This window comes from Cercospora kikuchii (assembly GCF_019650295.1).
Source record: "Cercospora kikuchii DNA, contig_00006, whole genome shotgun sequence".
Classification (NCBI taxonomy): Eukaryota; Fungi; Ascomycota; class Dothideomycetes; order Mycosphaerellales; family Mycosphaerellaceae; genus Cercospora; species Cercospora kikuchii.
The window spans coordinates 2,016,008-2,043,874 of NW_025408587.1; the positions used below are offsets into that span (position 1 = coordinate 2,016,008).

The 27,867-nt window shown below is 54.0% G+C and overlaps 11 protein-coding genes across 11 annotated transcripts; 6 read left to right on the forward strand and 5 right to left on the reverse strand.

The window, feature by feature from the left end:
• Nucleotides 1-183: 183 nt before the first annotated feature.
• Nucleotides 184-1,020, forward strand: CKM354_000971000 (uncharacterized protein; the record flags this gene model as incomplete). Its single annotated transcript, XM_044805142.1, has 1 exon — nucleotides 184-1,020. One exon carries the CDS (start codon nucleotides 184-186, stop codon nucleotides 1,018-1,020), a length of 837 nt encoding a protein of 278 aa, XP_044661077.1.
• A 2,119-nt stretch (nucleotides 1,021-3,139) lies between these two features.
• On the reverse strand, nucleotides 3,140-4,197 carry CKM354_000971100 (ribonuclease H2 catalytic subunit RNH201; the record flags this gene model as incomplete). The annotated part of the gene is made up of 2 exons (XM_044805143.1): nucleotides 3,140-3,933; nucleotides 3,984-4,197. 2 exons carry the CDS (start codon nucleotides 4,195-4,197, stop codon nucleotides 3,140-3,142), a joined length of 1,008 nt encoding a protein of 335 aa, XP_044661078.1.
• A 416-nt stretch (nucleotides 4,198-4,613) lies between these two features.
• On the forward strand, nucleotides 4,614-5,747 carry CKM354_000971200 (uncharacterized protein; the record flags this gene model as incomplete). Its single annotated transcript, XM_044805144.1, has 4 exons — nucleotides 4,614-4,735; nucleotides 4,795-4,967; nucleotides 5,024-5,578; nucleotides 5,632-5,747. The coding sequence occupies 4 exons, from the start codon at nucleotides 4,614-4,616 to the stop codon at nucleotides 5,745-5,747; spliced, it is 966 nt and encodes a 321-aa protein (XP_044661079.1).
• A 513-nt stretch (nucleotides 5,748-6,260) lies between these two features.
• Nucleotides 6,261-8,024, reverse strand: CKM354_000971300 (uncharacterized protein; the record flags this gene model as incomplete). The annotated part of the gene is made up of 2 exons (XM_044805145.1): nucleotides 6,261-7,565; nucleotides 7,623-8,024. The coding sequence occupies 2 exons, from the start codon at nucleotides 8,022-8,024 to the stop codon at nucleotides 6,261-6,263; spliced, it is 1,707 nt and encodes a 568-aa protein (XP_044661080.1).
• A 420-nt stretch (nucleotides 8,025-8,444) lies between these two features.
• CKM354_000971400 (uncharacterized protein) lies at nucleotides 8,445-11,179 on the forward strand (the record flags this gene model as incomplete). Its single annotated transcript, XM_044805146.1, has 2 exons — nucleotides 8,445-8,598; nucleotides 8,649-11,179. 2 exons carry the CDS (start codon nucleotides 8,445-8,447, stop codon nucleotides 11,177-11,179), a joined length of 2,685 nt encoding a protein of 894 aa, XP_044661081.1.
• Nucleotides 11,180-11,517: 338 nt separating this feature from the next.
• CKM354_000971500 (uncharacterized protein) lies at nucleotides 11,518-14,103 on the reverse strand (the record flags this gene model as incomplete). Its single annotated transcript, XM_044805147.1, has 1 exon — nucleotides 11,518-14,103. The coding sequence occupies one exon, from the start codon at nucleotides 14,101-14,103 to the stop codon at nucleotides 11,518-11,520; it is 2,586 nt and encodes an 861-aa protein (XP_044661082.1).
• A 739-nt stretch (nucleotides 14,104-14,842) lies between these two features.
• On the reverse strand, nucleotides 14,843-15,949 carry CKM354_000971600 (uncharacterized protein; the record flags this gene model as incomplete). The annotated part of the gene is made up of 1 exon (XM_044805148.1): nucleotides 14,843-15,949. One exon carries the CDS (start codon nucleotides 15,947-15,949, stop codon nucleotides 14,843-14,845), a length of 1,107 nt encoding a protein of 368 aa, XP_044661083.1.
• A 637-nt stretch (nucleotides 15,950-16,586) lies between these two features.
• Nucleotides 16,587-19,088, forward strand: CKM354_000971700 (uncharacterized protein; the record flags this gene model as incomplete). Its single annotated transcript, XM_044805149.1, has 2 exons — nucleotides 16,587-18,408; nucleotides 18,463-19,088. The coding sequence occupies 2 exons, from the start codon at nucleotides 16,587-16,589 to the stop codon at nucleotides 19,086-19,088; spliced, it is 2,448 nt and encodes an 815-aa protein (XP_044661084.1).
• A 925-nt stretch (nucleotides 19,089-20,013) lies between these two features.
• On the forward strand, nucleotides 20,014-22,228 carry CKM354_000971800 (uncharacterized protein; the record flags this gene model as incomplete). The annotated part of the gene is made up of 2 exons (XM_044805150.1): nucleotides 20,014-20,098; nucleotides 20,163-22,228. The coding sequence occupies 2 exons, from the start codon at nucleotides 20,014-20,016 to the stop codon at nucleotides 22,226-22,228; spliced, it is 2,151 nt and encodes a 716-aa protein (XP_044661085.1).
• A 182-nt stretch (nucleotides 22,229-22,410) lies between these two features.
• CKM354_000971900 (uncharacterized protein) lies at nucleotides 22,411-23,965 on the reverse strand (the record flags this gene model as incomplete). Its single annotated transcript, XM_044805151.1, has 4 exons — nucleotides 22,411-22,754; nucleotides 22,806-23,036; nucleotides 23,095-23,354; nucleotides 23,475-23,965. 4 exons carry the CDS (start codon nucleotides 23,963-23,965, stop codon nucleotides 22,411-22,413), a joined length of 1,326 nt encoding a protein of 441 aa, XP_044661086.1.
• A 419-nt stretch (nucleotides 23,966-24,384) lies between these two features.
• Nucleotides 24,385-26,265, forward strand: CKM354_000972000 (uncharacterized protein; the record flags this gene model as incomplete). Its single annotated transcript, XM_044805152.1, has 1 exon — nucleotides 24,385-26,265. One exon carries the CDS (start codon nucleotides 24,385-24,387, stop codon nucleotides 26,263-26,265), a length of 1,881 nt encoding a protein of 626 aa, XP_044661087.1.
• Between the last annotated feature and the right edge of the window lie 1,602 nt (nucleotides 26,266-27,867).

Consider the following 27,867-nt stretch of genomic DNA (forward strand, 5'->3'; position numbering starts at 1 on the left):
TCCCCGGGCTTTCGGTCGGCCTATATTGGCGCAGCACCCAAGCCTGCCATTGTTGATCTGGCCATTGTCTTCACTTCGGTCGCCGATTCCTGCTGCCGCAACTCTTGCCCCAACACCCGAACAACTCGACTTTATTCAGATGCCGATTGTGCTGCTGTCAGCCTGCCTGTCTAGAACCGCACCATGATGGCAACGACTTCGATCACTGCCCAACCGAACAACTCCAAGTATTACATGAATCCCTCAGCCGGACCGTCGCCGCCCGAGGCCTTCACCTTTGGTGGTCGACAAGCCACGACACCACCCTCGCAAAACATCTCGCCCACCAACTATCACGCGAACGTGCGCCAACTGCGTCAGCCCCGTCAACCGCTGTACGTGCCAGCTGCACTGCGCCCGAACGAGAAGATTGCGCGACCCACCGACATCCCCGGGCGGCCACGTGCGCCCGACACCCCACCAGCGAGCAACGAGAGCAGCTTCGATGCGGGCAAGCTCGATTCACCAGCTGCAACAGATTTCGCGCGCTTCCAACTTGGCCCGAGCGACAGCGATCATGAATCTTTGCGACGAGGCTTGAGCCGAGCTGCGAGCGAAACCATTTCATTGGAAGAGATGGGACCAGTCACGGGCACGCCAACGACAGCACACTGGAAGCCCGACGAGTCTGCGAAGAGCTGTTCTGTCTGCAAGGAGACCTTTGGCTGGATCTTTCGCAGACATCACTGTCGACGCTGTGGTAACGTCGTGTGCTACAACCACGTTCGATCGGTGATCCCTCTCGACCAGAATGCACGCATACATCCTGAAGGTCACCTCAGCAAGGCATGCGATCCTTGCTACGACGAATACAAGATCGTCAGGAAACTATACCACTCCCGCGCGAGTTCCATTTCGGAGTCCACAAACAGCTCGCAAGGCACTGCCATGCCTATCCCAGGCCAGATGCGCCAGGCTGACGATGTTCGCATCGGAAGCATGGCTCGCTCAGAGGGAGGCATGGTGTGGAGCACCTTTTGAGTACTGACCCAACCTTCGGCGACTACAGCTTTGTCACGCGACACGAAACTGGAAGAGGAGTCCACGGCCTCATTTGATTTCTACCCCTTTGGATTACCGGGAAGGCTACATGATGCGTTCAAGCGTTTCAATTCTTACTGCAGCAACAGCTTTGCTTGCACAATTCTTTCTGCATTTTAGCGTTTTGAAGCGGTCTGCGTGATACCCCACGGCGAGTATGCACAATAGATCAAATTTTCTCCAACACTGGCGTTTACGAGAGCGGAGCGCAAATGATGAACGAGGCGACAATTGCCTTTGAAGATTGTATATTACATCAATTACTACGGAGCAAAGAATGATTTAGCTTCTACGAATACAAACACACGCTGTAATAGAATATGTTTTTACTGAACTCGAATGTTACCTATGGCAGCTTCTCTTCAGTCGACATGGGTAGCAAATCTAGACCTTCGAAATCTTGATCACATTGTCTGCAGAGTGCATGCTTCTTCACCGACCGACCGACTAACTAGCCACCATGTCAGAGCCAAAGCCAGAGCCAAAAAAGTGCCATGCCAGACCAGCGGCAGGATTTGCCCCGTCAATAAGCGCAACTGTCATTGGTGTCTGCAGAACCCCTCCGATTGGCCGAACAATTAACCGCCACGCGCGGGAAGCCAAGAGACAAGCTTCCTGGCCAGTGCTCCTCGAACTAGACAGATATAGGATCGAACTTCCGCAAAGTCGTACTGTGGTTGTCTTCTAAGGGCAGGTGGAAGAGTTTCATCAACACTTTTTTTCAGAGTGTGTCTCGGCACGGATGCAACATTACTTTGGACTAGTTTGTCCTTTTTCTTTTCTGGTGGGTGTTGAGTATCCGAGAATAGTTAGTGGCGGCGAATTCCGCGTCTCGTTTTGGTTTGATGATGTTGAGAGAGGGAAGCTGACGAGTTGTACGCCTCATCTCATCAGCGGATCCGCTTTGATGATGATGTACATCCAATGTACATAGTCCACAAGTTTACCTTCCGGAAATGTTGTGGTGAGCTTGCTTGCGGATGTTGAGAGTGGTCGCGTGTGCCAAGAGGGATTTGACGCGGTCAGCATTTATTATGGAGCTTGGAGAGCTCTTCAACCACTACTATTTTGGTAGTGGGAGATCTGTCGTAGTAGCTCGAGCACCAGGAGGTAGGTCCCCACTCAGGCGCTTGACAAGCAAGCAAGCTTGTGATGAGATGGTGAGGCGGGCAGGCGTATGAGTGTTTGTATTATTCAGAGCGTGAGAACTATAATATGGCTGGCGTCGGCTCAAAGGACTTTTGTTGTGGCAAAAGGTAACGAGACGTCTTTGGTAACGAGTAAGACCTGTGACAGCGGTGGGCCTGGTCAAGCTGCTGCTGTCGAGGATGATCATTGTGGAGTAAGGGCAGTTGGCCAGGAGCAAGCATGTGAGATGTGCTGCAGGTATAGGGAATAAGGTACATCCGATGTATGGCCGCCTGTGAAGAGCGGATCTGACCATGATGATGGCCTCCAGAAGCCTAGCACATATGGTGGCTGAATACCATACGGCCCCGAGGCCGGCTATGCTAAGAGGTAACACTCTTCCACATCACTCTTCCACGCAAGCAGTGGGGGTCTGGTAAGTGAGCCACGCCGAACGCAGCCTCGTTTCTTGCGAGGCGACACATCGGCCCCAAGACCTCTAGCCCAAGCCAACGCATAGTTTGTATGAGCACATGATGCTTCAAGTCTTCTGATACAGCAAGCATCCACGAGACTCAGGCGGGAAGTTCGTGGTGGTGACTCAAAGGAACTCAGATGTGCTGTCCTTTTCAGTGCCAGACTCGCACGCTCAAGGCCGGCGATGAACCCTCGAATCCCCAAATGGAGAAAGTATTCCTGCTGACTTCAGCGTGCGTTCGCAAGTACTTTGCGAATGCGCCATAGGCTGCGACTTTGCTAAGTCAAGAGCAATCTCATACCGCTCATCAGCTCCTTCTCTTCATCTCTGCTTACACGGAATTTCTGGAGCTCAGCATGAGAGAATAGAGCGAGCTCAGCCATCACGCGTCCACGAAGGCTAGTATGGCACGTCAACCATCCAGATAAGGGCTAAGCCAGCAGATATGCTGCCTCAGAACACGGCCTCAGTCACCTTGCGGCCATACCATGCGCCAAGTTCGTCCTCCTTATCATCGCCAGAGCCCATCAGGAATCCGGTCAGTTTCATATTGTCCGTGTCTTCATCGGCGTCTGGCCAGTCGGCTCGACAAGGAGCTCCTTTCGCCTCCAGCATATCCTTCACTGTAGACCAGCTGAATCGACATTCGTTGCCCCAGCCGAATACCGGATCCATATTGGACTTGAGCCAGCCCGCGCAACGGGCATCGCTGGGATACCCGGAGCCCCAAGCAACTTCTCCGGAGTCGTCGCCATTTGTGTAGGCGGTATAGAGCACATCCAGTGCAGCGTCTCTTGTGACTTTGGCACAAACAGATGCCGCGGAAACGCAAGGATAGAGACTATCCGCCTTCTTGGCCACTGTAATGCTCTGTGCTGGGAAGATCTTCTCCAGTTTCTTCTGATAAATCTCTGGCTTTCCAATCGTATCGATATAGATCTCGCGGATATTGACACCAGAGTCGAGTACCTCCTGAATCAGGTTTATGGTAGCATCCATTGCTTGGTTGTTAAGGTTATACATTCCATTCGGTCGCATCATAGCGGAGGATATGTCCTTGGCAGACATAGATCTCACAGCCCAACCTCCGTGTTCGTAGAGATCAGTGTCAGGAGTGCAGATCTTCTCCATGAGCTCGGAGCGAAAAGCCGGTGTCAACACCTTGGAGTCATCAAATTTGTACTTGTCTGCTAACAGTGATCTGTGCAGTGATAAAGGTAGGTAGTACAATGCGTATACCATGGGGCCTGAGATAGATGTTAGCTGTGACGTGCAAATGAACTGGCGTAAGATGTACCGAGAACTGGTCCTCTACCGGCCTCGTCCACGCCCAAAACACACTCCGTTGTCATGTCATCGCGAACTGTTTTGGGAATGGCAGAGTGATGTGTATAGCTGTCTCCAGACAGAACTAGGTCGTGGTGTATGGAAGGGGCAATGAAGACATCTGCCGGGGGTGTTTCTTGGAGCACGTCCTGCGAGTCGAGCTGATCTTCCACGATATCCTCCATGTTTGCAGTGTTCGACTGAGGTATGAGGGGCGGTCTGAACAAAGTGCTGGATAGCGTTGCAGTTTCGTGTTTCGGAAGACGCGCCGGAGACGTGTCTGCACAACGGGGGACGAGATGAGCACAACGGTAATAATTCCACGTTAGGGAAAAGCCGGGGAAGGAATGACATGCCCGCAGGAAGTCGTCACAGCAGAGCCTCGGTATGAACGCATTTCACAGGCAAAGCTGCCCGTGACTTGATGAACCCGGCGTGCCTTCGCCAGGTTCATTCTCCAACTTCCTCTAATCCTTGCGCAGCTCCTCCACCATCGTCGCCGACACTCGGGTCGCCGCACCTTCATCAAGACCACCGCCCGCCAACATGTCGCAGAAAGTGAGCTCCAGCAATCTTTGCCCTCTACAGAAGCAACGAAAGAATGTCGGCTAAGACGAGTTCGCAGGAAAGTGCAGCGCAGCAGACGACGGCCGAGCAGCAGAGCGACAATGTCGCGCACGCTCTGGCAGGAGCGGGAGGAGGCCTCTTGTCCATGGCTTTGACGTTAGTCCCAGGCGCAATGCGGCCGCAATAGCTAGGAAATAGACAACTGAGCAATGCAGATATCCCTTGATCACCCTGTCGACCCGCGCCCAAGTCGAGAAGAAGAAGGCTTCGACGGGAACACTGGACGCCGCCAGGCGCATCATCGATCGCGAAGGTGTCGTGGGCTTGTATGCCGGTCTGGACAGTGCATTGTTCGGCATCACGATTACCAACTTCGTATACTACTACTGTGCGTTGCGCCGCCTATTCCACACGCTGGAGTGCAAAAGTTGACATGTACGGCAGGGTATGAGTTCTCCCGTGCCTTCTTCCAAAGGTCTACGGGCAAGAAGCAGCTGAGCACCCTGGAGTCTATGGCAGCCGGTGCTCTCGCTGGCTCTGCGACAGTGATGATCACAAACCCCATCTGGGTCATCAACACTCGCATGACTGCACGCGAGAATGAAGCCAACCAGTCGCTTCCCACAAAAGAGGGTGAGAAGCCACAGAAGGCTAAGCAGCCTGGCACTATCTCCACCCTTATGAAGATCATCCGTGAGGATGGCTTCCTGCGCCTCTTCGCAGGTGTGCTGCCAGCATTGGTGTTGGTCATGAACCCAATCTTGCAGTACACCATCTTTGAGCAGCTGAAGCAAGCTCTCGAGAAGAGGCGGAAGGTCGGGCCAACCGACAGCTTCTTGCTCGGTGCACTGGGCAAGCTTGCCGCAACCTCGATCACATACCCATACATTACAGTCAAGTCGCGAGCACACGTTGCTAGCAACGACGCTAAGAAGGAGGGCATGACTGCCACTTTGAAGAGAATCTACAAGGAGGAGGGTGTTGGTGGCCTCTACGGCGGTGAGTTTGCATGTCGTTGTTTCCATCTATTTCATGTCTAACATTACGGCCAGGTATTGGACCCAAGGTCACTCAGTCCGTCATCACGGCTGCGTTCTTGTTTGCCTTTAAGGATGCCCTTTACGACGCGACAATCAAGGCTCGCCGCACCATTGCCAAGAAGGCTTAGACGAAGCCATCAAGTAGCCTGAGAAATGGATCCAAACTTGGATATTTGCCATGTAACGGCATCAAATTTGGATATGGAGGTGAGGCAGGTTGGGTGGATGTTGGAACGAATCGTGGCAGCTTTGAGATCGATCTCGCTGCAGCATGATGGATCTAGGAGGATTTCAGAAGATTGACGATGCAAGTGTACACGCTTGCAGCATTGTGATACCACGGAGAATATCTGTATAGTCCCTGAAGCTATGGCTTTACTTGAATCGTTCGTTTTCCAATTGATACAGCGATGCCGACTGAGCCTCACTTATAGGTTACGCCGGTCGAACTCGGTCGTGGCACACGCAGCCACGACCAATATGCAGTCAGCAAGTCCATGTATGCGAATCATTGCTTGCCAACAACATAAATGAGACGGGTACGAGATGAGACTCACGAATTGTAAGGACACATTCGACAAGATGGCAGAATACGAAAATGGTAGAAGGTCACACTGCATCATAAGTTCGATTGAAAGGCTCTATGGCGGATAGTTGCCGTCGGTCGTGTGCTCTCTCGCCCTGTCGCCTGGACTCCAAGTCTCTTGCGCCTTGGTACCCAAAGCGAGGGATGCCGGCGAGCCGTTGGCATTCGAGGAGACATTGTTCGGCCTACCTGGGCCACTTCCAGCGTCGGAAGCCCCAATCGCATACCCGCTCATCCCGCCAAAGCTGTGTCCGCCATTACTCATCCCTAAAGGTGACGCAGTGAACCTAGGTCCAGCATCATTCTTCTTTGCATCGCCGACACTCAATGGCAATAGATGATCACCCGCTGCATCCTTCTCGCGCACTTTGCGATCCTGCTTATCCGCGTCCGATGTACGATCGTACAAGTACAGGCCGAGAAATGTGAGGAAGAAGCCAAATCCTTGAGTTCCGCTCATCGGGTTTCCGAACCAGACGATTGCGAATAAGATGACAGCAACGCGCTTGATCAAGCTCGCTACCGAGTAAGTGACCGGGGATGTCATGCCTAGTAAAACAAAGGCCACGAGACTTTGGCCGAAATGAAAAGTGCCGTTGAATAAGAATTCCACTGTCAAGCGGCCGTGGTCCAGTGAATTTGGTCGCACAGTCAGGTCGATCGATCCATCGTACAAGAAGTCGCCTAGTAGAGTGATGCCTTCCGACCACACCCATATCGGGAAAGTAATGATGAGGGCCATCAGAGACGAGTAACAGAGCAGGTTTAGCTTGTCCGGCTTCCGACGACCCAAGGGAACGCCATCTGCTTCTGCTCTTGCAGAATCCGTGAATATCTTCTTGGAGACGATATTCTGTGTCACGAAAAGGATTGCACTTCCGAACGCATAGACCAGTCCCAGAAAATTGGCTCGGAAACTCGCTGAGCACGCCAGGATAACTCCAAGGGTCAGAGGAATCAGCGATAGGTAGGTAGGGATCGAATATCGCACGTTCAGGAATATTCGATAGGCCATGACCGTCATCAGAGGCGACAATCCCTTGATCGTATGCACCAGCGAGACCGGTATCCGCGACATCGCGTCTGAGTTTAGGATGTGACCACCGATTTGAAATGCTGTGAGAGGCAGCGTTGCCATGATGATCTCCTTGCTAGGCCTCCTGATTCCATTTTTGAGCACAGGCAGCGCGTTCCGCACGGATGCATTGCGCTTAGCCAACCATGCTGAGAACACACACCAGAAGGAAACCAGGCCGAATTGTGCGATGGTCAGAGTCACCGGCATCGGCAACGAGGTCAATATGGCCTTCGACGAGGCGTTCGTAACGATCGATGTCATGTACCAGAACACGCATAGCCCCTACACGACGTGCATGTCAGCGTTGTCATACGCTCCGGTCTGGTTATGTGCACCTACAACGAGCTTGAAGGAGATCGGTGCCTTCAGAGATTCTGCGATCTCATGCGCGTTGTCCGTAATACTCGCGCCACGCCCTCTCGTCCTGACTGCATTTATCGCTTCGCTCAAGCTCTTTTGCCTGCTATGTCGTGACTTTCCTGAAGCCCCTTGGCCATGTGGTTCCCAGCCGTTCCATAGGTTCGTGTTGGCCTTCTTCGCGGGCCATCGCTCGCTAGAATGTAGTCCGGCAGGGAGGCCATTAGGGAGAGGTCTTGGGCTCGGGCCCCGAGATGGATTTTCGAATTCGTCCTCGAACGTGGCCTGCTCCTGGACAAAGTCGGGGAACTTCGTCTTGACAGGACTTGGCTTCACGGAGGACGAGCGCCGGCGCTCGAAGCCTCCGGTTGCATGTGGGACCATTGCTATCGCAGGTGAATGTGCGAATCATTAATCCATCGTGGTGTCGTGCGTGTCGTGCGTGCAGCGGGAAAACGAGAGGTGGCCGCTGGGACAGAGTACCAGCGGGTGCGTCCTTATCGTGTCGATCGGCCTGATTGGCGCGCAATCTCGTCGCGGACGTAGTGGAGACTGTACGCTTCGTACGCGCGCGAGGGATGTCGACGACGAGACGACAGTGACAGTAATGCGGCAAAGTCTATAGAAAGAAGTTTGAGCATCCTTGCATGCTTAGCCTCGAGATACCTGTTGTCTGGTACTTCCTGCAGGGCAGCTGTCTCTCGGACTTCGGGACGACGCCTCAGCGACACATCACCACCACGCGTCCAATGACAACTTGCGCCTCGGTCCTGACTGGGCCTTCCGCATCGTGCCAGAGTTCTCATGCTGCTCATCAGTAGCCTGTACTCGCTGCTGGCGGGCTATAGAGTCCCGCTGCAGGCAGCCTTGAACGAGCCTGCTGCCAATGCCCAATCGCTCCAGTACCGGTTCTCGGAGGACTGGTCTGTCTTGGGCCCATTTCAGGTCGGCACGCGAGGTGCGATGAATGCCATCTTGTTATGACGGATGATACTGAATGAGGATTAGAAGCCTTATGGGGAGCTGATCCATTCGAGCACCATGGCGGATTTCGGTCGCTACAGTATGACGAGAATGCCGCATTCCCAAGCTCACTGGCAGTGAATGGCACTGTAGGCTGGAAGGCCATTTCCGGTAACCTCACACAGCCAGACAATGCACACACTGGCGTGGAGCTCATGGTAGACTTCAACAATGTTGATTGGGAGAGCCTACGTAACGTTTATGGCTGGGTTGCGTACCAATGGCAGGCCTGGCTCCGAGGCGAAATTGTTGTGCAGCCCGGAGCAGTCAAGCTATTGACACTGCACACGCCCCAGATCCTTGAGTTTGTGCTCGACGACGTTCGCTATGTTGGTGGCGACTTCTACAGCTATGGCAGAGCTCTCCCGACACTACGACTTGAGCCAGGTCGTCACCGCCTTGACATTCGACTAGTGCGCGATGTCAGGTCGATGGGCGGCGTCGAAAGACCTTCTCTACGGGTCGACCTAGCCCTCGCAGGAACGTGGGCCGGCCTGCATCCAAGGCTGGAACGACAAAACGGAGTCCTCATATCAGACGTGCTCGAATTTGCTGAAGGCTCCCACTTGGCCAGCCCCTGGGCATCGGTCGTGCTTCGCAATGACGATGATGTGGACATCTATGTTTACGCAGTAGAAGCCACGCACAACGCCTGCTTAGCAGAGATGCTCTCTGAAACTGAAATTCGCCTTGTACCTGGACAGTCCCGACCCATAGCTTTCCGTGTCGATTGCGTTAGAACGGACTGGCAGATCAGATTGGACTTCAAAATTAGACGTGGCGGGCTATATGGGATATCTTTGACAGTTCTTGCTGATGTCGTGCATCGACGTGTAGGTGAACCGCACAAGGTAACCTTTCTTCACCCATCTGGAATTGTGTCATATGCAATTCTTCGACCGCCATCCGCGAATGCTATTGAAGCCGCGCAGAAGAACGACTCGCTGCCTGTACTGTTGGGTCTACACGGTGCGGGTGTCGAAGCTGAATGGGACTCTGTTCGCCTCGCTCTGCAGCCTTTACCAGATCTCGCGGCCTGGGTGCTGCTACCCACCGGCGGCACGCCATGGAGCGGCGATGACTGGCATGCTTGGGGATTTCCAGATGTTCAGGCTGCGCTAAAAATGATCATCAATTGGATTCAGCACAATGAATGGGAGGGGCCCGGCGTAGACGTCGAGAAGTGGCTGGTGGCAGGGCATAGCAATGGCGGGCAAGGCACCTGGTACACACTTCTCCATCATCCAGACAACATCATCGCGGCCGCTCCACTGAGCGGATACTCATCGATACAGAACTACGTGCCCTACACGTTCTGGCAAATTGCAGACCCCAGCAGGACAGCCGTTGTGCAAGCCTCGCTGAATAGCTATAGACACGAATTGCTCCTTTCAAACGCAAAGGATATACCAGTTCTCCAACAACACGGAGGTGCAGACGACAATGTCCCAGCATATCATTCAAGATCTATGCATCAATACATCCATGAGGCAGGGGCAAACAGTACATATATAGAGTGGCCAGGCTTTCCGCACTTCTGGGAAGGCGTTTTCACAACGGATCCACTACGAGCGTTCTACCAAGAGCAACTTGAATCACTCCGGCTTAAAAATACCCGCAGCAGCTTGTGCAATTTTACGCTCACGGTAGCATCACCAGCCGACACTGGTCCAAAGTTTGGGGTGAAGGTATTGCAGCTTACTACTCCTGGGCAGCTAGGCCATGCTGAAATGCTGTACGATGCTGCGGCGAGAAGCTGCACCCTGCGAACGACCAACATTAGGATGCTTCAGATACCATCGTACTTCGGCGACTGCTCTGGCGTGATTCTGGATAGTCAGCGTCTAGACTTACCGCGGCTCGGGAACGGCACGAATTGGATAGTGTTGAGACTCAAGGGCGAATGGAGCATCGAACAAGCGACGCCTGACAATCCAGCATCCACTAAGCTCTCACGACTTGGCCGACAGCTTGGTCAACTGGACTCAATTCTTCGCACGCAAGGCGTCTTCCAAATAGTCGAGCATTCGCCGGAAGCAAGACACATCGCACTTCAGATCTCACGCAATCTGTGTCAGTATTTCGCGGCCGATACTGCCATCACATCCGACTACGATGCAGCTGTTCAAGCGACAGGAAACATTATCAGTGTAGCCATTGGCGACGATCTTCCAGCTGGACTTTCTACAGATTTTGCAATTAAGATACAGAACGGACGGATTTCGATTCGAAACTCCTTTGATCTGCCTGCCGAATATACAGATGATGGTGGGTACGGGGTAGCTGCCATATTCCTTCGGCCGTTGCCACATGAGCGTTTAGAACTGGTCGTTTGGGGTATCGATGAAGCAAGTTTAGAGGTTGCGGCGAGATTGGTGCCGATGATACCGGGAACTGCTCAACCAGATTGGCTGGTCACTGATCAAAGAATGTTGGCAAAGGGCCTCGAGGGCGTGCATGTGATGGGCTTCTTCGACAGCGAATGGGAAGTGTCTCGCAATTCGTTCCTGTCATAAGTCATGGTATCAGCAGTACCACGACAGCACTAGTGGGTAGGAGCATATAGCATCGACGGGAAGGAAAAGGAAGGAACACGCAGTTTCCAAACATGATTTCATATTCATGCCCTCTCATTATTGAAGACGTAGAAAGGTCCTGTAGCTCACAATTGCTATCGGGGGTATATCGTCATTCGGCTCAAGATGCAAAGATCGAGCTCACAAACCAAAACATTTAGCCTCCGCCGTGTTCGTCCGTTCAATCACAATGCCGTATTCTGCCGATCTGCGTCGGACTTCGCTTTCTAGCCGTTTCCCTAAACGCCATTACTTCGCTATTCAAACGTAGCTCACCCTTAGAGCTTCAACTTCAAGCTGTAATCGATCTTCTCTCGGTCCATCCATTCTCGTAACATTGCATGACCAGCTCGAGCTGCGCGCACAGGTGTTGTGGCGGGTCCCAGAGGGAGCTTGTACTGTCCACCGAGCTTCGTTGGATCTAGCTTATCATTCGCGGGCATCTTCTTTGCCCTTTCTTTCCAGCACCGTGGGAAGCATTCCTGCAGTGCATCGATGTCAAGCTTCTCGTCTGCTCCTACAGCAGCTCTCTGCAGCAATAGCGTCACATCGACGAGTGTTTGCTGATTAGGCGGATCTGCAATGACAGTGCTGATTTCCAGAATGCGAGAATTGTACACCACGCCCAATGAACAGATCAAACCACTCAAAGGCAGATATGCGTCAGTGGTGCGCTTGACAAAAGCATACAAACCGTTGAGACTGCGCCAGATCCTATACGGTGGCACCTGCCTAGGGTCTGCAGCGGCAGCAGCCTCATCCGCACATGTGAAAGCCAACATATAGCAGAGGAAGGACTCCAAGGACTTGACGGCGGCCAATTTCTGGTCCACTGAAGTCTGCGAATGGTTCAGGTGGGCAGTCGCGGCGTGCTTCAGCTCCCGACCCAAGGTTTCCCAGCGCTTCTGCTCCACCTCGAAAGCATTCTGCCTCGGCGTCTTACTGCTCGGCTGACTGGAAGGTGGCCTGCTGATGCCATTAGTCTGCAAATTGCCTGCGACGCTTGGCGTACTAGATGTTGCTGGAGGAGTGTGCGTGGCGTTGCTGTCCTGTGACTGTTCCCGCCGCATTGCTTGGGATAGAATATCTTTACGTGTTCCAGGTGTGTTATGCTGTCCTGATTTTGGAGCAGCTGGGGATTCCGCATCGCGCTGTGCTGGTGTTGATGGTTCCCTCCGTGCATCGCTTGGCTCTAGTTTCTTGCGCTTAGCAGCCGGGCCCTGCTTGTCGTCTTCGGCTTTTCGTTTTGGCGAAGTCGCCTTTTCTGATGCTTTCACCGGCCGCTTTTCCGGTGGCTTGGGAACTGTCTTCTCGGCATGCTTCTCTGGCGTTTCTTCAACAGCCGCCTTCTCCTTCTTCTTAGCAGGTCCAACCTTCTGCGCAACTCCCTTTACTTTTGTCGCGTCCTCTTTGCGGTCATCATTCCGCTTATCAGATGGCTTTGCGAATATTGCAGGCTCTGCCGCCGAAGGCGTTGGGACAAGCATGCTCTTGTCTGGTTTAGAGCGCATCTTCAATATCCGAAGAATGTCGTCTCTGCGCGCTCGTCTGAACTTGAGGCGAACAAGCAGCCGCGGCTTCTCTGCAGTCTCAACCTTTTCGGCCAACTTCGCTTTGGAGACCTTGGCAACTACAATCTCCTCGTCCTGCGATGGTGGTGGGCTCTTGCCACGAGGTCTGGCTTCCGCCGCCACAGCTTTGGCATCACCCTCAGATGGAGCCGACGGACTGCCGGATCTGGCACGATGACCGTTGCGTGGTACAGGGGATTTGTGCTTCGTAATTCCATCGGACTTTTTCAGTGGTGTCAGTTTGTTGTCCTTGTCTTTGTGGATCGTACTTGAAGGGGCGGGTTTTGAGGAGATGGCGCGGGCTTTGAGTGCTTTGGCGATGTTCTCTGGAATCGATGGCGAAAGCCTCGAAGGGAGCTTTTCTGGAATCTTGGCAGCGTCCTGTTGACCCTGTTGGTTCGCGGGCACAGGAGGTGTCGCTGTTGGGTGCAGAGGTGACAATTTCGCAGGAAGGCCGGGGGACAGTCGCGGTGGCATACCTGGTGAAAGGCGTGGCGGAAGACCAGACTCTGCTTCGTGCTTGTCGCCGTCAACGAGCTTGCTTTCTTTCGGTAACTCCGAAGGCTTTGCATCCTGTGAGCCTGCGATCGCTCGGGGCGCGGTCTCTATCTTGTGCTTCTTACTGCTGGGCGCCGACTCGCCCTCTGACTTCTTCTCGACTTGCTGCAGCCCTTCATCTTTCTGGTCTCTCTTCCGCTTCAGATCTCCCTGTTCTGGCGACTTCTCTTTCTGCATCTTTTGGATGTCCTCTGTCTCCTCCGCCACTGCTGCCAGCGTTTCCTGCGTCTCAGCCTTCACTCGCTCGATAGGTCCTTTCACTGCTGGCTGCTTTGCTGGCACATCGTCGTTCGTTGCGGCGCCTCGCTCAGGCGTTGCAGTGTCTCCCGTCTGCTTCCCCTTCTTGTATGCGCTGAAGCTGATTGTCTTCTTAACGCCGCCACTTGGTGTGTTCGCGCCCGTTCCCGGTCGTGCTTTGTCCCGATGACCATTTGCGCTGGGCTCACCGATGGGCCGGCTGTTGTGCAACATGTACATGCCCTTGCCTGGCTCGTGGTAGTGGAAGGTCAGGTACTGCGTAGCCTCGTGCTCGCCTTCATTGAAGGGCGTGCTGTACAGCCATTGTTTCGCCTGCGCCTCGTAGTGGTGGTGGTAGCGCGGCTCAACGTCCTGTGGAATGGTCATAACATAGGGATCGGTCGTGATGTGCTCGCGCATGCGCTGCAGCTCGGCATCGATGGCCTCGAGGTCGGCTTGCTCCTCTCTGTTGGGAATCCATTTTTGCTTGTCTTGCATGTTATCGCAAGCGGGCGATCATCGCAATCGCAGCATGGGTGCGCGACGAATGGTGGTGGCCGAGGTGACGTTGTCGCAAGCGACTGGAGTGAAACCGTAGCTAGCAGAAGCTCGCGGTGGGTTGCGCGAGGGACGTGGGTCGGCGCGGCGGCAGCCAGTGGAAGTCGGACGCGGTCGTGGTGATGAGGTTTTGCGGAAGAAACGAGGGTCTCGCGTGGGCCGGGCAGGGCGCTGCGGCAACAATGGCAACAATGGCGCTGAGAGGGCGCGCGACAATAATGCGGGCTTGTTCAGACGCGGGTGATGAGTACAATGTCCGACAATACGAAGGAGCATGACAGCAATGACATGGAGAGGAATCGCTCGTCACTCGCTGGACGAACCGCAATCGCGCAACTCTCAAACTCTAGCCTCCGACGTTCCGCTCCACCACTGGCTTGGAGCTTAGCTGTAAGGCTGACAAGAGGCCGTCACTCACTCCTTCGCTCCATGCGCCATCGAGCATAATGCGGCGCGTCATTCACAGTCCTACCGCCTATACTACTGTCCTCGAGACATGTTCGCAGCACCGTAACACGTACCGTCCACTCGGTTCTTCCGCTGTTGTACAAGCGGTACTACGCAGATCAACCCCTGCAGCAATTGCCGCATTGGTGCATGATGAACAACCACACCACAAAGTGGAAGGAATTGAAATGTACGCATATGGAAAGCTGGACACGCTACCTGTCGATATCACTCATAATTCGTCATCCGTTTCTTCGTCCTCGTCGTCAACATCCGCTGCTACTGGTGATATAGAGCCTTTGGCTGCTCTCGATGGCAGCTTCCTGGTATTCGTGTCTTCAGCCGAGGATTTCTTTTCATCAACGTCAATTCGTTCTTTCCATCGCTCTTGAGTACTCTGTGACCTCCTCGCGCCAGCGGCTGGCTTAGACACTTCCTCATCTTCTGTTTCCATTGCGGCATCTGCGTCGTCCGGTTCCGGCGTAACTTGATCGTGACGCGGAGTATCTACCTCAGAACCATTCATCGTGTGGTCCTCCTCGGCGATAGCACCCTCTGGGTCCGACTGCTCTTCACCCATCGCACGCGAGGGCGTCGCCTTGGCTTTCCTTTTGCCACTGCGAGAGGCACCAGCTTTCCTGGTTGTCCTGGACGACCTCGCATTACTCACCTCTGTAGCAGAGACAGGGTCAATGTGAGCGCCATTCAGGAGCCTCTGTTGATCTCGGATCTTTAGCTTCTTGGCATTCAGAAGAGCAGCGAACTTGCTTAACAGATCGTCCTCATGTGCCTTCTTAGCTCTAAGCAGCATGTCCAGTTCCGTGGTCAGCTTAGCGACCGAATTCTTCTGTGACTCGACGGAGATTTGCAATCCGTCTAACTGGGAACGGAGCTCATCTGCTTCGGCAGTCGCGGCCTCCACCCAGTCGAAGGTATCAATCTCGGTATGGCTCGTGTTCTCCTGCAAATGAATGGTGCCGAGTCGCTGGGTAATGCCGTCGACATTCTTGCGGATAGTGATCGAGGCAGTGGGGCCATTAATCGCGGCAACAGTCTCCACGCCGTGCAGGGAGGCCGGCAAAATAGCGTCTGATCGATAGTGCAGGAGAGAGAACTTGAGCAGGGTCTGAAAGTCTTCCTCGGATCCATTAAAATTGCGGTCGTGATAGGACTTCGTGTCGGCTGCAGTCAGGGACGCGACATATAACTCTGACCTGTCTGTGCCAATGAGCTTCAGGTCCAGCTCGTTACGCCCCTCCTGCGCGACGTGAACGAGGAAGTGCGCCGACTTGTTGTCCGTCCTACGCAGGCGAAGGACGTGCTTTGGCGGAGGTGCCATGGTCAAGGCTATTGTTCGGCGATTAGCAACGACGCGGTGCACGCGACTACTGTCTTCCGCGGGCGACGAAGGCGAGCAGAAATGAGTGTCAGCGGTGTAAAGCTGCGCACAGTCAGGTGGTTTTAGAATTTTGCTGAGTGCTCGTGCTGGTGTCGCCGCCTGGCCTGCCGCCTTGCGGACCCGCCGCCGTGCTAGCAAGAAGACGCGACAGAAGCTGCCCTGATCTACATGTGCGATATTGGCCGTAAGCCGTTGCTATGCAACTTCAGAATTTTCGATCGCGACGCGTCTTTCGTGGTCAACTGTAGAACTGTGCACTCGAACCGGGAGATTGATCGTGTGGCAGCCGAGTGTGAGGGTAAGTGGTCAGTGTGTGGTCAGTGTGTGGTCAGGGTCGCGCACCTTGGTCGCGGAACACGCGCGGACGGCGCCTTCCCTCTTTTAGCGGCCGCTGCCAGCCTCTGGCCGATGGGTGACCGACGACGTACAAAGTACTCCCACACCGGCAGCGACACCAACCGCATGAACCGCTCTACCAGCCCACCGTCCGCGCCTCCGCTCTCCCGGCTTCCCTCACGCGCATGTAGCGCCGCTCTCGACCGCGACACTGGGCACGCCGCCCTCCTGACACACAATCATGGCGGTCGAGCAATGGGAGGACGATGAGTTCGAGGGCCAGTTCCACGCGTTCGGCAGCGCGAGCATCGGCACTGGCCCTCTCAGTATGTCCTCGCGGATGAGCACCCGCTCGGAGTCGGTGGCTGGCGATGAGGACTGGAACGTGGTCATCACACCGAACGACGAGCAGAGCACCGTCCAAGCCATTGAGTCTGCAAAGCAGGCGGGTATCCCCCTGCCCGAAAACGTACCCACCAGCGCTCTTCTTGGTGGCACCATCAAACGACTGGGCAAGAAGAAGTCGAAGCAGAAGATCGAGCATGACTGGGAGAATGATCTCGAAATGTCAGACCGGCCGCTGCAACTGAAGCCTAGGACCGAAGACTCGGCGGACATGGTCGAGGAAGGCTTCGATGACTTCGACGAAGACCTTGAAGGAAGCTTGGGCATTCGCTTTGCAGGAAAACGCGAGACTAGAGCCCGCAGCGGCTCTGCATCAGTGATGAGTCCTAGTCTAGGTTCTGCAACCGCAGACAGTGAGGTCGACGACTTAGGTGGACTTGACATTCCCGAAGGACCCATGGACTTTCAAGAAATGCTAAAGAAGCGACGTGCTGCAGATGCAGAACTTTCAGACCGGTCGCAGCCTAGTTCTGCTATTACTGAACAGGAGCCAACGATGAAGACGCACAAGAAGTCAAAGCTGGAACCTGACGATCATGATGATTTCCTCGACGACCTTGATCTGGGAGACGGCGAGGTACTGAACGTGCGGAAACGTACCACGAATCGGAATGTTCAGGTGAAGTCTACCAGGCCGCCGCCATCAGCCCAACGCCCTGCGACCACACTGAACTTCCACGACAAACAGACGAACAAACCTGTGTTCTCCAGATCACATATCCCGCGACCGGTGTCGGGTACTCGACAAACGTCACGTTTGGATCCAGTGTTTGAAAATGGCGACTCCCCAGGGCTGCGAAATAGGAGAGGACCTACCACTACCAGTGCGCAGTTGCTCCGCTCGAAACGATCGATGCCAGCTTTGCGCAACCAGTCGAGTCACGGGTCGTTCTCCAAGCCATCAGTGCCATTCCTGCCCGCAGGCGTATCAAATCTGCAATCTTCTCATGTTACTGCACATCGTGTCATGCCCTACCATCTACGTCGAGAATCGGACCCCAGCAGACAGGGCGCGCAATCACCTCCGCCACCACGGCCCAGCTCGAGGCTCTCGAACCAAATAGCTCCAGATACACCATCACGGACATCAAGGCAAAGGGAGAATGTAGCACCCGCTGCTCTTGTGAGGCAAGCTGCTGCCAAGCACACTTTGACGAAGCCGATAAAGAAACGGCATTTTGGTGACGGTAACGAGCTCGAAATATTCGATGACTTGCCGACCTCAGCAAGCAAAGAGAGCAAATATGTCAGACAGCCTGTCGGACGTGGCCCGCCCAAGCAGAGCACCCTTCGGCGAACACAAAGTCGCTCTGAAGTCTCTGATGCCAGCAAACGCAATTCCGCCATAACAGTCGTGCCAGATAGAATAATGACTCCCGCTCCACCTAGGACTCCTGCAAGTCCGACGAGGGGCTTCCATGATGCTCCTACCGCAACACCGAGCTATCTGCGCGACACTGCTGCAAGTAGGATTGCCCGGGAAACGCGACTGGCAAATCAGCCGAGGCCGCGGAGTGAGGGCCCACTTCAACCTTTGACCACAAATTGGAAAGCCCAAGTCGCGGCAAGGAGTCCGTTCTCCAGTCCCAATGCACAGCGCCAGAAAAGCACACGCAGACCAGGCCTCATCGCCGGGATCGGGTCACACGTGGCGAAGAGTAAGTTCTCGGCGCTCTTCCTTGACTGCTGCAACAAACGCTAACAAAGAACAGGTGAGAAGGGCATGGTATACAATCCTCAAACTCTTCGCTGGGAAGGCAATGAGAACACCCTGCGCGAATTCGACCTCCCACCATTGGACACGCCGACCCCACAACTCCGGCCACGTTCGTCTTACATGGAGCGCGTGGAGCGCGGCCACCAACGATCGAACACCTCGCCTTCACGGCCAGCGCTGATCTCCCATGTCGCCACCGGCAGCGGGTTCAACATCCAGGTCCAAAACGGCATGGTGTACGACCCTCAACAGATGAAGTGGCTGAAGGTAAAAGGCGGCCGCGATGTCTCTGGGCAATTTTCGCCGTCGGCCACGGATGTTGAGGACGAGGAAGATGCATTTGCTGGCATCGAAGATCTCAAAGATGAGAACACCCCAGCAGCTGGACAAAATATCAGTGGCATGGGAAGTCCAATCATTAATGCCGCAGCCCCAGCGGAGAACTTCCACGAAGAATTTGACATTGGTCTACGCTTCATCGACCTTCAAAGAACAGAAGAAGACGCCTGGAGACGGATGTGCTCGAACTGGTTTACTGGCGATCATCCGCGGCCAGATGATGGCCAATGGCGACGTGGTATCCGCAACATCGTCCCGTCCGATGGATTTGGCAGCTTCTGAATCGAGCTGTCCAGAATTGGCATCTTTTGTTTTTAAACCTGCAGTTAATAGTTGTCTTATAGCCTGCAGCATATTTCTGGGCGTATTTGTGGAAAATGGGCGGTGGCGCTGAAAGCTGCCAGTGAAGTACAGCGCGGCGCTGGTGTACCGAGACGATGATACGAAGACATGACAATCTACAAACTTAATCAGTTAAACCAGTTCCCACGTGCGTCCCTCGCGTAAGTGTATGATAGCATCGGCCTAGGGTGCCGTGGAGGTCTCGGTCATTGATCACAGATCTAGAAGACATGCCGATTCCCACGCGCAGGACACGCGAGGGGTAGGCCGTATCCATGCTGGAGGTATTCCACCACGCTTCTTGGCAAAGAGGAGTTCGGTGAGAACCGCGCTGCGTTTTTCTCAGAACGGCGCGCGGAGGACCACTCAAATACCATGGTTCATGCACGTTGTGCTGACCTCTGATGCTACCACCGCTTCATGCCGCCAGACAACATACCTAGCTCTTCTGCACCCAAGACTTTGTCTCTTGGCACGCATTGAATAGGCAGGTCGTCCAAGCATTCGCCCGCGCCGCACCACCGTCCTGGCCATTGACAAGGCTTGCATCTGCACGAGGTGCGCTTAAGCTATGCAGCGCTGAACTATACGGCCGGGAAGCATGCTTGTTCATCCTCATTGTCGTCGGCGGCGTGTATTTTCTTTCCCACGTCCTCCATCGCTAGATTCGCTACGGGGTGCCACGATGGAGCGCCGGTTCCACGGCGTTATTAGCGAGCTGCAAATTGCAGTAAGCTGTCTGAGAGCTTGCTTCTGCAGGTACAGAGTGGTTTAGGTCCCGCCGTATATAAATTTGGCCAGCTGCAAGTGTCCCTCCATCAAGGTTGAGCTCTTTTGACAGCGCAGGCGACTGCAATTGGCCATCATGAAGTCGTTCACTAGATTATCTGCAGCTGCTGCTGGGCTGGTATCGATCGTTGGAGCCCAGACTTTCCAGCGTTTTGGCACCTGTAAGCTTCCGGGCCATTTCTTGGGCGATTGAGGCTGTGCTGACTTCTTGCCCTTGTCGCTAAGGCCCTACGCTGGGATGCGTGATTCCACCAGACCAGCAAGATTTCCTTGCTGGACAATACTTTGACATTCGTGTCGAGATCCACGCTCCAGTCAATGGCTCGGAAGCTACCAATGGCATTCCGGACGAGGACTTCACCCTCACGATTAGCAAAGATGGTGGGGCAGCGAGGCCTGTGACCGAATACTTCCAACTTCAAGAGCCTGAGATCGAGAAGTGGGACTTCAGCTGGTACGAGGATCTGTTTGCTCTGGATGCCGAGACACCGTCCGCCGTCAATGTTGCTTCGAAGGCGTGGCGCCGAGTTGCTCTTTACGAGCCGGGCGAGTACACTGCAGTTCTGACATACAACAATGGCACCAACACCACTGCCAACTGGCTCGTCCGCGACATTGAGCAGGTCCGCAAGACCAAGAATATTCTTCTCTTCATTGGAGATGGTATGACCACGAACATGGTTACTGCTGCCCGCTTGATTGCGCACAAGACGGTCAATGGACGCTACCAGAGCACTATGGCCCTCGACAAGTTCCCTACCATTGGACACCAGATGACACATTCCATTGATACTTATATCACGGACTCGGCAAACTCTGCCACTGCACTGTACACTGGCCACAAGTCAGTTGTCAATGCGCTTGGTGTCTACGGCGACACCTCTCCAGATCCATTCGATGATCCTAAGGTAGAGTCGATTGCTGAGATCTTCCACCGTTTGGTCGGTGGTCATGTTGGAATCGTCTCCACCGCATTCATCGCCGATGCTACGCCAGCAGCTTTGACTGCTCACACCCGCGACCGTGGCGAGTACGGCGCCGTCATTGACTCTTTCGTCAACGGCATTGTCAACTACACCTGGACCGAGTGGGATGGACCAGATGTCCTCTTCGGTGGAGGTGCTGAGAACTTCTGCAGCCCAGAAAACGGCGGCGAGACATACCAGGATCTTGACTACTACGAGGTTTTTGCTGAGGCTGGCTACAATGTTGTCTACAACAAGACTGGCTTGGAAGCCACATCTAGCAACGAGAAGACACTCGGAATCTTTTCTCAGTCCAACATGGCGAAGTGGCTGGACCGTAACGTCTACACTGACAACCTCAACAAGACCGAGTCTCCTCTGTGCAATGGCGAGTCCGCCGCGGATCAACCTGGCTTGAAGGAGATGACCGTCAAGGCAATCGATATTCTTAACAACCGTGCCGGTGACAAGGGTTGGTTCATCATGTCTGAGGCCGCATCCGTCGACAAGATGATGCACGTCTTGGACTACGATCGTGCTCTTGCCGAGCTCCTCGAGCTTGACGACACCATCAAGCACTCCATTGAGCACCTCAAAGAGATCGATGCCTACAAGGACACTCTGATCGTCGTCACCGCTGACCACGGTCACGGTTTCGATGTCTTCGGCAACGTGGACACCAAGTACCTCAACGAGAAGACGGAAGACCGCGAGAAGCGCAACGCCGTCGGAATCTACGAACGCTCTGGTCTCTCTGGCTACATCAACACTGGTGATCTCCGCTACGGCGAGTCCAACTTCCCATCCAACTGGGAGCCACGCTACACCCTCGCCCAGGGTTTTGGTGCATTCCCAGATCATCGCGAGAACTTCCAGGTCAAGAAGGATGGTCCACGTACCCCAGCCACGAACATCACAGGCTTTGCATCGAACAACTACTTCGCCAACCCATCTGATGACGAGAATGGCTTCATCATCAACGGAACCCTTCCCGAGTCCGCCAACCAGGGTGTCCACTCCCTCACCGACGTCACAGTCTGGGCTCAAGGTCCTTGCTCTGAGATCTTCGGTGGTGTCTACAACTCCATCGACGTCTTCTTCAAGATGGCCGAGTGCTTGGGTCTTTCGGAGAAGAGAGGTGGCAACGGCACTGCGCCTGGCTATGGCGGCCACCACAAGGAGCAGAAGGACAACTGGGAGAAGTGTGAGGGTAAGAAGGGCTACCAGAGATATGATGAGAAGCACCCCAAGTATGCGGGTGAGCAACATGGACACAACACTGGTGTCAAGCCAAGAAGCTTCAAGCCAGGACACGCATATTGTTAGGTGTGGCATAGGAGAAAATGACTCTTGGGAGAGTAATAATGAAACGTGATGACCAGACACGAAACAGCAGATAGACTTGTACATATAAAATGTGACTCCGGGGTTTGTCCCACTGCTACAGCTGCATTTATCTGTTCAAAAGTGCTACAATTCTCAATTTCCTCGACTAAACATGTGATTCCCTAGACCTGCCAACCCCATCGATGGACGATGCTGTCCGCACATGCCTGCAGATATGGCGAGCCTCTGCTATTCTCTTGCCATCGAAGCGAATGCAGAGGTGAAGGGCGTGATGTCATAGACTGGTTCCGCTGTAGTGTCTTCAAATGTCGACTGGTTCGAAGCGAGAAGACCTGGACTCTGAATAAAGCGTCCACTGCGGCAATGAGGTCTCCTCGAACGGCGAAATCGAGCTGCGACCCAACAGAAGTATGTTGAATAGACAACAGCGGTGGTCCTGTGATAGACTGCATTCGCAGGTCATACAAATTGATGTCTTTGTTGGTTGTGACAAGGAGTTGATGATCTGTGGCCGGTGAGCTGAAAAGGCTTGCGAACATGCAGATAGAATACTGACCGATACTTTCTGGTGTTTGGAGGCCTGTGATGCGATGGTAGCGCTTCAAACGGGTTGACGAATTCACATGCGACGGTGAGCTGCCGACTCGTACATCCCAAAGACATACTGTGTGCATAGGCGGGCCACGGGCGACTTCTGTGTCAAGACCATAGGCAAGGACGTTTGGCTGGAGCCAAGTCGCTGCAAAACTCTCTTTTGTGTCTCCGAAGTTGGAGCGGCCAACCCAACCTACACAAAAAACAATCAATCGGCGGCTCCAAGGTGCTTTCATCGTGCAGACACATACCCGGGCTCAGGCCATCGACAACGAGAAGACCAGTGCCTGCGAACGCAATGTTCCGCGTCGCTGGCTCGAAAGCGCAGGCATGTACTGTGTCCACAGTATTCTGCAGTGTAGCTTTAGGGAACAGTGCACTCTCGTTGCGCTCCGAGCTACGAGAGGGGCCAAGGTAATAGTGAATGGCGTGGTCGGTGTTGCTGACGAAGAGCAGAGTAGAATCGAAACGCTGCAAGGTCACGAACCTACCGGACAAGGCTGCCAACGGACTGTGTACGGATCAGGACAAGCAAGAAAGAAAGAAAGCGCCAAGCTTGACGAGATGTCGATCCAGATCCAGCTTTTCGTGCAGGAGATTGTTCGAAGGAAAGCACTCATGTTCGACTTACTATTTTGCAGCCAAGTCTTGAGGGCCATTTACATTGTCTTGCCAATCGTAGGAGTACACGCAAGTCGCAGCCGAGTTTTGTGTAGTCGCAAAAAGCATATTCGACTGATCGGTGGCGTACAGAGCATCTCGAACGACAGGATACGAATTGAAACCTTTGATCCGCGGAATGAGTGGCTTGTGCTCTAGCCCATTGACCAGAGCTTCATCACGTACACCACTGAGGTAGCCGCCGGTCCGATGGCCAAGCTCACGCTGCAGTGTCGTCTTGAAGAGCCCGCTCGTCAGGGACTTGGCCTGATTAACGGTCTGCTTGCGTATTACACGCTCCTCAAATCTCTGTTTCTTGAGAGCGCGTTTCTCTTGCTTCTCGCGCTTCACATTGGTCTTGGAGTGTTTCGCGTCGACAGGCGCCACATGGTCGGCGGTAATCTGGAAGTACTTTTTCTTCTCCTCATCAAAGTAGAAGCCAGGAATGTTGCCTCGATTCATCCTGGCGACCGAGCTTGCACGAGGAGATGTTTGAGGCGCATATGCATTGCGGGAGGGATTCAGCCGTGTTGAAGAGCTCCGTGGCCTGTCGTGAGCTCAGTCGGTGTCGGTGATGGTGGGAGAAGAAGAGCAGCGGTGGAATCGCCAGGCAAAGCTGCACAAGCGGCACAACCACGTGCGGCTTGGCGGACTTCCTTTCTGCCGACATCGTTCGCAGCATATGACGTGCCTCGCAACATCAACGCGATAGACGGAGACGCTGCGGATGTGATTCGGTGCTGGTGCAGTAAGTAAGTCAGCTATTGCCACTTTGCTCTCCCCTCCTTGTCATTGTACTTGTGCCGTGAATGCATCGAGTGCTCCGTCTGCCAGGACGACCTGCCATCACAGCACATCTCCATCGAACAGCAGCAGCGACCATGGCGAGTCTGACGCCCCCGCATCCACCCGCCGACCAAAAAACCTTCTCGATCCGCGATCTGCCCAAGAGCAACAACTTCACATCAAAACTTCCTGCCGATGGCGAATACCCAACGCCCGCCGACTCGCACAAGGCCGAGAGGACCAAGCTTGGCCCTCGACTGGTCAAGAATGCAGCATATACCTTTGTCCGACCCGACCCCTTCAAGCAGTCCGAACTAGTCGCTGTGTCGAAAGCAGCGCTCAGAGACTTGGCTATCGACCCGGCGTCCGTCCAGACGGATGACTTCAAAAAGACGGTCGCCGGCGAACAGATCATAACCTTGGACGGCGACGAGCCAGGCGAGAAAGACATTTATCCTTGGGCACAATGCTATGGAGGCTATCAATTCGGTTCGTGGGCAGGACAGCTTGGGGACGGACGAGCCATTTCGCTGTTTGAGACTACAAACCCCGCAACCGACAGACGATATGAGATTCAGTTGAAAGGCGCTGGCAAAACCCCGTACTCACGCTTTGCAGATGGCAAGGCTGTGGTACGGAGCAGCATCCGCGAATTTGTGGTGAGCGAGTCACTGAATGCTCTGGGCATTCCGACCACTCGGGCTTTGAGCTTGACTTTGGGCCCGGAAGAGAAGGTCCGGCGTGAGACCACAGAGCCTGCAGCAATTGTTGCGCGATTTGCAGAGAGCTGGATTCGCTTTGGCACATTCGACCTTCCACGGTCAAGAGGCGACCGAGACATGTTGAGGAAGCTGGCTGATTACGTCGCCGAAGATGTATTTGGTGGCTGGCAGAACCTGCCCCAGCGGGTGGCATCTACAGAAGAGAAGGATGTAGTGGATGTCAGTCGAGGCGTAGCCAGGGATGAGATACAGGGGGAAGATGATCTAGCCGAGAACCGCTATACACGACTATTCAGGGAAGTCGCTCGTCGCAACGCAAAGACAGTTGCAGCATGGCAAGCCTATGGTTTCATGAACGGCGTGCTCAACACGGACAACACGTCTATCTTTGGTCTTTCGATAGACTTCGGGCCTTTTGCGTTCCTCGACAACTTCGATCCCAACTACACACCTAATCACGACGACCACATGCTTCGCTACTCGTACAAGAACCAACCAAGCATTATCTGGTGGAATCACGTCCGCCTCGCAGAAGCGCTGGGAGAACTTATCGGCGCTGGTCCTTGGGTCGATGACGAGGAATTTGCGACTCAGGGGGTGCGCAAAGATCGTGCAGATGAGCTCATCAAGCGTGCAGAGACTGTTATCGACCGTGTCGGCGAGGAGTATAAGGCTGTGTTCATGGCCGAGTACAAGCGTCTGATGACGGCTCGCCTCGGTCTCAAACAGAGCAAAGAAAGTGATTTCAAGGAACTGTACTCCGAGCTGCTCGACACTCTCGAAGCTTTGGAGCTTGACTTCAACCACACGTTCCGACGCTTGAGCAACATCAGCATGGTTGACATTGATACGCACGAGAAGGCCAAGGAAGTCGCCGGTCGTTTCTTCCATCACGAGGGGCTTGGTGGTCTTGTCAGTGTGAACGAGGACCAGGCACGAGATCGTGTGGCAAAGTGGCTAGGCGAATGGCGCAAGAGAGTACTTGAAGACTGGCCGAGCTCAGAAGAAGCGCGTGTGGAGCGCATTGCAGCAATGAAGGCCGTGAACCCCAACTTCGTCCCGAGGTCGTGGATCTTGGACGAAGTGATCACTGAGGTTGAAAAGAAGGGCAACCGAGAGATCTTGGATCGGGTCATGACTATGGCGCTTGATCCCTTTGCCGATAGATGGGAGGGAGACAAGGAGGAGCAAGATCGATTTACTGGTGATGTTCCGAGATATCAGAGAGCAATGCAATGCTCATGTAGCTCATAGGATGTTGGTGGCTTCGTATAATGAATACACATAATTAATTATCTGCCTCCGAACCGAAGCTCTAATATTTCTGGAGCTTGCGCATTGACGGAGCTCGACCAGAGCTATTGCCGAAATGCGCTATTGAGCTCTTTACCTCACTCGTCTGTGTGCCTACTCCGCTACATTACTATGAGCCCTACAATAGCAATGGAATATCAAATAGAAATGCCCAACGCAGCTTCCAAAGTGTTTCACATCCCAGAACTTCTCGAACTCATCCTCCTCTCGCTTCCCAACGCCACAACTCATCAAGAAATTGCCGCTCATCGAACAATCCTCCTCTCCCAAACTGCCTCCCGAACATGGCACCTCCTACTCAAGACTTCCACTCCCATTCGCGAGTTCCTCTACCACCCTACACCTCTCAACACCCCGACCGAGGTTCACAAAACATGGCACACCAAACACCCTTTCCCACCTGCTCGACCCAATACCTGGATCCCAATCCTCCTCCTTCAACAACGCAGCTGGGGCTCCGCCTGGCCTTTTGAACTCTCCTCTCTCCAACACGACCTCTTACCCTCTCAACCCCGCTTCTGGAACTTCTCATTGGAGATCAGCGAACGGCAATTCCGATATCTTGAAACTTTAGACCGAACTGCGAGATGGAGGGAAATGCTAGCTAGTAGTCCACCTTTTACGGAGTTTTGGTATACGAGGACGTTTTATGAATTGGGGTCGGGGAGGGCGCCTTTTGTGCAGTGGTTGGATTATGATGGGAAGAGGCCGAAGTGGGAGCAGAGGTTTGTTGTGAGGAGGGAGGAAGGGATTAGGTTGGGGGATTTGGTTGATGCTGTGAGGGAATTGTTTGAGATGGGTGGGAGTGGGACGAGGTTTGTTTTGGTGGAGAGTTTGAGGGAGCCGAGGGGGGGGGGGGGGGGGGGGGGGGGGGATGGGGAGGAGAGGCCGAGTGAGAGGGGGTATGTACCCGGGATGGCTTCGAGTGAGAGGGTTGGGGGTTGGTATGATTAGAGGTGGATGAGAGACTGCAGATTTCCCAATCGTTCTTTTGATAGTGATGGCGTAAGATCATGGCTGCGCAGGAACCAAACCACAATCCGACGTCAAGACCACAAGAATACTTGCCTAAAAAGGAACCCAACACAGCCTCACTATTACTATCACTACTACTGTGAAAGACGAGCGAAAAAAACGCGGCTGAATCAGGAGATAGAAAACGGTAGCAGGGCAGTGCTCACAGATCGTCGTGTCTGGAGAGGCTCTCAGCGGTACCGTGACAAGGGACATGTGCGTTGTGAGGCCTCCGGCTTGCCACGTCAAGGGCCGTGTCAGCATCTGTCTTCGCCTCAACGCGCTCGAATATACCGCTGAGTGAATAATGATGAAGAGAAGCTAGAACAAGAGCCGCTGACGCCTGCTGGCTTCGCATGTGATTGCCGCCAAGGCTCATCACGGTCGTACAGATGACACTTCATCTTTTCGGGTACTTCAATGATCTTGTGTTGCTACACTACTTCAATGAGCGATATCACTGGAAAAACAAAGACCTTTCCTGTTGCAAGACGAATTTTGAGGTGCATACTCCTTGGACAGCGATGA